Source organism: Dermacentor andersoni, chromosome 1, assembly GCF_023375885.2.
Source record: "Dermacentor andersoni chromosome 1, qqDerAnde1_hic_scaffold, whole genome shotgun sequence".
Taxonomy (NCBI): Eukaryota; Metazoa; Arthropoda; class Arachnida; order Ixodida; family Ixodidae; genus Dermacentor; species Dermacentor andersoni.
Window position 1 is genome coordinate 52,825,108 of NC_092814.1, and position 8,524 is coordinate 52,833,631.

Sequence of the window (8,524 nt, forward strand, 5' to 3'; positions counted from 1 at the left end):
TTTCCGAGCGTGAAAGAAGTCCGCGAATACACGCAGAATTGCCGCGCGACTGACTGCTCGAGGCACTTAGCGCCTATTCGCGGGCTTCTTTCACGCTCGGAAAAGTATTATTATGTAACCCGTATTGAGCAACAAAAAGCTGCATCTGGAGTTTTTCATGTCGCTCAACAATTTTCTCACTGACACTTTTTCATCTAATTATAACATTTGAGTTGATTAATTAATTACTACGCCTAATTATCTAATTAGGCGGGATGAAAAAAAATAATTTGAGTATCTCCAAGCTGCGACAAACATCATCGCCTTGGTGCTGTCCAGCTACGTGGCATTCGCATATTTCTAAACTCTGGCTAAAGTATAGCTGGGGCGCCGGGACATAGTCTGGCCGTCGCCAAAGGCATGGGCGCTCCTGTCTATCTTCCTCCGTGACCCGAAGTGTACGCGCGATTCACAAATGCAGACGTTCCGCTGACGACAGCTCAAAGAAGCTGTTGGCGAAGAGCCGTGCTCAACCTTTCGCGCTCGCGACGACATACATGCCACTCAGTGCTCAGGTGGGAAGCATGCGGACGGGTCCATAGAGTTCGACGGGGGCGCCTCTTCTTTATCGAGCCAAATCAGCGAAACTGATCTGCACGCCTCGAAATGGGCGGCTTCGGGCCCGCCAGATTGTGTGTATTTCTCTATGCTTCAGCCGCCATTCGAAATTCTCGAAACCTCTACAGCAACGGCAGCTGTAGCATCCGCGAGAGAGAGGGCAGCATTTCGCCATCGGCGTACCGAAATGCGGCCGCCGCGCTCTAGCCAGGAATAGCAGCGGCCACAGACTAGCGATCAGTTTTGTGGCGCAACGGCCGACGGCGCGCTCTTAGGGACCGCTGTTGCGCATCAGACGTCAAATTGGCCCTGCAGAGTCCGGAGCATGATCGCATATGGCGTGTGGGCGGCGCAAAGCTCGCTTCCTATAGGGAGCAATCTGGCATGGACCTGTCACTCGCAAGCTTGCGCTTCCGCGCCACTAAACTGCATAGACTTACTTTCTTGCGTTCAACCGCGCAAACACATGCACGCTTCGACGGGTTCACTTCCATCTTTGTACTGTCAATCGCAGCGCAACAGCGTTTCCCCTACGTGGATGAGAAGCGATCGGCATTGAGGATGCAGTCTCTTCTGTCACTCCGCGCTAATTGTGTATACTATGGTATATTGGTGTATCCTGGATATTCGACGTTTCGATGTGCGCCCAACGCTGTGTTGCACAGGTTATACTTGAGTGGCGCCGCCGACGTATTGGCGGAGCGGCGATGTCTTTAGAGATCTGGGACAACGAGGAAGGCCTGTTGCGGAGTATGTGCTGAAGAATGCGCGCGCGCCCCAGGTGGTGAGAGTATTCGCCAATGCCGTGGCGACACCCTCGACTAAGGGTTCTTCCACACAGCGAACTCCACCAGACGCTCGTTGCTCTCGACTCCTTTTATTCGACACCATCGGGTAATATGTTCCTTAACTCGACTACCTTGAGGATGCAATTAATACGCGAAAAGAAGGTGAAGTGCAGAGGCCGTCCATATCACTATAGAGAAATCCAGAAAAATAGCGGTCGGCTGTTGGCAAAGTTCTTGCCTAGAAATATTATATTCTTTTCTTGGTCGTCTAAATAATTAACGTTTGTCGTTCCTGCAATATCTCTCGCTGATTGTCCGAGAGGTACTAACTGTACGTAAGACGACCATAGTTGAAAACTTTTCAAAGTCTATATATGCTCGATGTGCAGGGTTGTCTAGAATCGTATAGCTGCTGTCTGTGATGCCACTATGGTAGATGAGCACACCCGGCTGTCGTTTCTCCCTGACACACAGGTGTTCTTTCCGGTGGCAAGCAATATATGCGACGAAGAGCACAAAAGACCTTCCGCTAATTACCAAGGAGTATATAGGTAGAAGGGCAGCTGATTCGGTCTGTAGCTGGCCGTGCATTGTCTGCCTAGGCGCAGACGCTTCCATCTTTCCGTCACACTCGAGCCATGCCCATAGGGGACGGTCGGCCGACTACGACATTCGCCACGTGGCGCCCTTCTCTCATGTAGTGCATTGCTGCAATCGACGCGAGCCATTCGGCTTAATTCGGGGTGAGCTTGCAGGCTTCGATCTCGCCAAATGCCTGGTAGGTCCGTTCAAGCAATTTGACAGGCTGAATTTCGCTCCCGTTCGCCGTAGCACAAGGCAGCATAGAGTTATATACTTGGTCATCTTAGTTTGGCACTTTGTGCATGGGAACACAACCCGCGCGCTGGCACAGGAATGGCACCCCCCAGTGTGCTGGCTGCGTCCAGTTCTGCCACAGTGACATCAATGGAAGCTCCTGTTCGGGTGCTGTCACAACACATTTCAAATACCAACCAGCGTGTGCATCTTCTCGCTCGTTCATATGTCTTGCGCGCTGTTCTCAGTAAGAAAGAGCACTGCGTGTCACTTGTGCTATCGCTATAGGGTAGCGCGTTCTTACTTTTCAAGCGGCCAGCTGCTCCAGCAGCTCTCTTGCTGACAGATTTGACAGCCGGGGATTATCACACCCCGCTCGGCCCCGCGGCGTATACATGTACACAATCATCAGGCTGGTAAACGGCGTGCGAGGCGCGGCAACGGTCTGCTAGTCTGCGCGTTCCCACTGTGCTGACGACCGCTGTGCGGCACGCTTGCCGCTCCACGGGGTGCCGGGAATAACGCCGAGAAACAATTTCGCGGGCGCCAGACGAGAAGCGAGGAGGCGTGCGCACCTCGTAATGACGCGCGGAGACCGACACATCCTGCCGCGTGCAATATAGACGCGCGGCGGGCCGCTATTTGCTGCCGATCGCGGCCCGCCCGGCGCGAATAGCGCCAATACAGGTTCTCTCGGACGCGATGCTTCGGCGTCACAGTCTATACACCTCTTCTCGGTCGTCAAGCCCAGCCGTCCTATAATCGTTCTTATAGTTCGAGGTGCCAGCCCGCTCACTGCAGGCGCGCGGCTGTATAATTTAAACTTGCCTTCGGAATGCGTTCACGCCGCATGCACGTATAATTGCGAAACGTGGTCTGGAACGCACGATAAATTTGCTGTGACGGATGAGATTGACTCTTGCTTCCTTTCTTTTTCTCTTTGTCTGTGGTCTCAGACGTACACCTCTACAATATCCCATGCTTGCAGACTCAGTTAAGGGGTGACCTCCAAGCGCTTTCTTATGGAGCTGTACATATATTTATAGACTGCCCATAGAAGAAACCACCGCAGGGTCTCTTTTCTATGGAAGCAAGATTGGAATTTTATGTCGTATTATCTGTGCCCACGCTTGAAAGGGCACTCTTACGTTATTTCGTCATTTTTTTTTTGTCTTCGCAAGACTGCTTATCTCTGGTATATATATATATAGCCCAACACTGTATCACATTACTGTACGATATACCAATAGTCTGCAGCATTCAAAATACTCATCTACACGGAAATATTTCGGCGTATATCAGTGCAAGTGGGCGTTCATTGCCGCAGTACGTAATTTCCTGATGTCCGCAACCTGCCACATACGCTGCCGTGTTGCCACAGGAGAGAACAGACACGCGCTTCCTTTATCACATCATAGGATAGCTAGTTAATGATATACGGCGTCCTTTTCACATATGCACTCGAAAGGAGTCGCGAGGCATTTTGCAAGTAAATAAGTCTGATAACAAAGGAAGCGCTTGAGCTCATTTGCAGGGGCAATACTTTGTCCCATATATAACACCAGTTGTAAGCATCTTCGTACTCTCTTTCTATAGGCGGGGATAGAGTCGGCCTGTGCGGCCCAGTTATCATTGTTCAATGGAAGATACTGGGAGTTCACCGCCAACCCCTTCCGGCCCAGTGCACGGAGAAATCTTGCACCCCTGACGTCAGGGGTGGTCAAGCGCTTCGTCTATTTCTATCCCAAACTGCTTATGTTCACTTTGCTTGTGTTCAAGCAGAGGGTACGTGTTCCATAAGGGCAGGGGCGGATCCAGAGCAGCCTCAAGAAGGTGAGGGAGGGCTCATCAAAACATGCAGTGAACCTTGGGGTGGGAGGTAAAGCGAGAACCCCCCCCCCCCCGCATTGTTGCACAAACTTGCTTCAAACTCCACAGGTGCTGATAAGTGTCGCGATCACACTCCGGAATGTACTACTCGAACACTCAGGACGACTTTAAATTGGAACTGGACGGCGCGATGCACATGATTGGCGAGATCACGGTATTTCGCGCATCGACATTGCATAACAGGCGGTGTACGGACGTCATCACCGACTGATGGTCACCGCACATATGTAGAACGGACAGCAGAGCACCGATGCCAGCGGGTATCCAGTGGCAAGCACTTCGCTGCGACAGCACGAAAGCACAACACAAGGCACGACTTCACCGAAGAATTCCATGTTGCCGCTGCGTGCTCTTCTTGGCGGTTGACACATGGCCAGAATCAGGTCGTCAAAGAGAGGTGCACCATAGGTGTCGTTCGGAGCTGAGAGAGCGCGGTCACCACTTTGGCAAGTCACGACAGTTTGTTCATATTCAGCGAAAAACAATAAAGCAAAGCACTACCCACGCTGCGCGCCCAATGTCCCAGTAATCACAGATGCCACTGACGACCGCTGTATGACAAATTCGAAGAGGATTTATCAGCCGTAATGCCAAGCACCGTTTTTCGAAGTGCATTACGATATAGCGTACGTGTAACTCGTGCTGTAGTCTCGTACGAGTCGGTTGTTTCGGTTAATAGTGGAAGTCCATGTATATTTTTCAAGGAAATTAAGGTTGAATTGAAAAAGTGCGCGCAAACAGCCAGTCAGCCGCGAACGCTGAGAAAATGCATTGAGTATGACCCTGGTTAAGAACACGTCATCTGGTCAGCGCTAAACACCGAGCTGGCCTATCTCTCAACATCAATGTACACCACACAATAAATAAGTGGTTTTAAATAGTCTATTTGAGAAGTTTCCGTAACCGTGCACGTTCCACCCACCCATGCGCACAATTAACTATAGAGCAGTTAAAACGCAAAGCAACATACATGAAGATGCAGACATACATGAAGATGCAGACAACTTGTGATGCATGGAAACAATTGCCACTGATCCCTGCGACACTTAGCGCAATTAATCATGAGGCTGCTACAAGGATTTCACAGTGGTACTCCTGCCCTGCAAGACTAATTTAACCACGGCGCTTACGAAGTTCGGAGATGAGCTGGGGACCTATCACTTTCGCTGATACTATCACTTTCGCGTGACGTATACTACAAGGCGCGTAGTACGATTCGAGCGGACTTGCTCAGCCAGCCAATCAGCGTGTACTGAAAGTGTATCTCCGAAAGTGACCGTCGCCGAGAATACGTCCCCAAGTCTCTTTTGTTTCTCTGAGGCTGCGTTGTTACGGGGAGACTGTGAAGGACAATAGACTCTGCTAACAAGTAGATCTGAGCACTCCCAGCGAGCTGTCTCCGGCCTGCGTTACCTTCCGGCGGGCCTCGTATGCGCGGGTTCCGACGCGCATGCCACGCCGGAACGGCCTTGGCCATGGCCGGCCAAGGTAGTTCGCTGGCCCGCCTCCTCCCTCGCATTCTGCTCCACCACTCTCCCCATCGCTGCACCTGCGCCGTTGCTGGCTATTGAAAAAGCAGAGATGGCGAGCCTTTTTGCGTCTGCGATACACCCGGCGGTAGAGCAAGAGTGGAGGTTTAACCACCGAGATCCAAGGAAGGACTCACGTGGAACCTAGGTTCCTACTCGACCACTGGAAGCCGATGCTATTGCTTCGCTGCTGGGTCACCGAACGACAGCATGCCAGGAGGAACTAGCGTCGGGACAGGTAAAAAGGGGCGCGCTCCAAGATGCGATTCTGCGCGGATGCCTGCGGCGGCCACTCCCAACGTCTTGGGCAAATAAATAGTCGGCAGAGCCGCCCCAAGGCTGGTGGCGGCGGCCGCAGAATGCAGCCGAGCAGCACGGCTTCACGAACGCAGAACACGGAGCACCATTGCTCCGCCAGCATGCCGTTGCACTCAGCAGTCGATGACTCGCATCGTCCCGACATCGGCGCGCCAGGAAGCGCGCACACCCGACGTGCAGTGCACGGCATCGGCGCAGTAAGCGCGCCCTGGGCTAAAAATACGGCACCCGGATGTTTCGCTTTGAGCGCACCGGCGGGCCCGATTCCGGGAGTCTTTTTTCAGAATTCGGCACTGTCGGAGGTGAGCGCTTCCTGCAGCAGAGCGCGAACCGCGGTTCCCGAGAGCGAGTCCGTGACACCGGATCGGGCCGGCCAGCGGGCCTCGGTCGGGGTCACGGAGCCGCGCGGGCAGGGGGCACACTCACCGAGAGCGCAGCCATGGGGCGTCCGTCAGCACGCCAGCATCGCGGGCCAAAGACACGCTCGACTGGTGGCGCGCTTTCTTTTTCAGTGGGCTTCCCGAAACGTCACCGCGAAACGAGGCCAGCCAGGGGGCGCTCGGCGGGGTTCACCCCCTCGCGGCCCCCCTTCCCCGGCGCGCGCGTTCAGAGAGGCGACACTGGAAGCCGGCGATCTTTAATTAGCGGCGCTCCAACCCGCGCCTCTTGCGCTGGTGGCCGTTGTAGCTCTTGATGACGTCTTGCCACCAGGACGAAAGCTTGACAAAGTTTGCCGTGTCGCGCCCTGGTGGCTGAGACACTTCTCTGCCGTCCGGCGGCCAGCTGCTGAACCAATAGACCTGGTAGGGCGCTGCGCTAGTCGTCGTCGGTTGTTCCTTTCGCTTGGCGAGCTGCGCCTTGGCCGGTGGCACCACGAATGTGAGCCCCGGGCGCTTGAAAGGCTGCTTCTGCTCGCGCTTGGCCAGACGGCGGGCCAGTGGGTGCGCTGGCGGCGCCACGAACGCCAGTCCCGGGTGCGCCGACTGCCGCAGCCACGGCGGCAGGATCACCACCACGCCGTGCCTCTTGGCCACGTCCCGCCGCCGCTGCGCGCGTGGGCCGTTGACGGTGTGGAACTCGCGCCAGTGGCTGGAATTACGCGGGTCCAGCGAATTGTGGTGCTTGAAGAAGCCCCACGCCGCCAAGAACTCGTCCACGGGCGGCCGGGTCCTGGGGGATGGCGAAGTTGCAGCAGTGCGACGCTTTGCCGTCGGCGCTGGTAGTGCTTCCGCCGCGCACGCTTCGGGTCCAGACGGCGGGCTTATCTTGCGCACATGCAGGGGCGTGGTTACACGGCCCGTCGTGAGCTTACGCGTGGTGACAGTCTTGCGTGTTTTATGCGTCGTCACAACCTTACGTACAGTCAGATGCTTATGTGTTGTCACATGCTTGTGCTTTGTAGGGACCGTTTTCGGGCTCGTTTTCCGAGACGTCGACGATGCGATGGTTCGTAACAGAATATCACCGCACTCGTTGACGACGGGGGTGGTTTCAGTGCTGGCCCTTGTGGTGGAAAAACGCGTGGTTGCTCGAGTTGTCGTCCGGGTGGTGGTCTTCTGGGTGGACGGCTTCGTTGTCTTGGCGCTACTGGGGCGCGTCTTCGCTGTGGTCCGGGTGCTGCTGGGCGGGCGTGCCATCTCGGGCTCTCCAGTGATGCACTCCTCTTCGGCATGACCCTGGTGGTGGCGCTCAGTCGTGGAGCTGTGGCGCCCGTAGTGAATGTGTGGCGCCTCTGTCGTGGTGGTGGTCGTCGGGCTCACCACGGGCGGCTGCGGTTGGTCATTGTCGCAGTATCCGACTGGCGCAGCCGTGGTGGTAGTCGTGGTGGTGGTCCTGGTTTTCGGCCTGCGCGACGGCGGGAAGCAGATTACCTCGGGCGTGGTTGACTGCGTGGTGTAGGGCTTGGGCGTTACTGTGATGCAGTAAAGCGTGGTGGGCCCGTCATCGTAGTACTCGAGGTCTTCGCTCTGGAACATGCGGCCCAGCAGGCTGCTCGCCGGGACGTGCGCGTAGTCGGCGCCGCCGTAGTCGTACGCTGCAGCCTGGCTGCCTCCATAGTCATCTGCGATCTTGGCCTGCAGCAGGCGTACGTCCTTCTTCTGCAGCTGGCGGCGGCCGTAGAGCGCTTGAAGCAACGGGTTCAGCGCCGGCTCCTCCGCAGCCAGCGCCACGGCCCACGCCGCCAGGAACAGCGCGCAGCGCATCGGGCCACCAGCGCAGCCGGCGTTCCAGGGCCGGGCAGCCACGCTCGTGCTCTCGACTTTCTTTTCTTCGCTCTTCAAGTGTGCCATGGAAACCACAAACCTATACGCTCGGCTGTGCGGCACTGACACATGCATGCCGCGGGCAGTTGCATCAGCGATTTGGAAAAGGCTGCCTGCCATTCAGACCCCGGAAAACATGTTTTGTGTGGTTTCTTAGGAATGTCGATGCTTCCGACCATGGGGGGCATGTGCTGAAGGAATGACGCCCTTGGTAGGGAAGACGCTGCCGCCTTAAATTTTCGCAACGTTTGAAAGTGCAAATTACTATAATGTAGTTTTATTGTCATCCGTGGCGCGCGGTGTCCGTACGTTTTGGGCGTAC

At 55.3% G+C, this 8,524-nt stretch overlaps 1 protein-coding gene across 1 annotated transcript in view; it reads right to left on the bottom strand.

Annotated features, from left to right (window-relative positions):
* LOC126545220 (uncharacterized) overlaps positions 1-6,443 on the bottom strand; it is a 40,148-nt gene extending 33,705 nt beyond the window's left edge. Inside the window, exon 1 of the mRNA XM_055061481.1 lies at positions 6,365-6,443. Within this exon, the coding sequence (XP_054917456.1) occupies positions 6,365-6,379 (15 nt within the window). The 5' untranslated portion in view covers positions 6,380-6,443. The remainder of the gene's footprint in view (positions 1-6,364) is intronic.
* Positions 6,444-8,524: the final 2,081 nt, after the last annotated feature.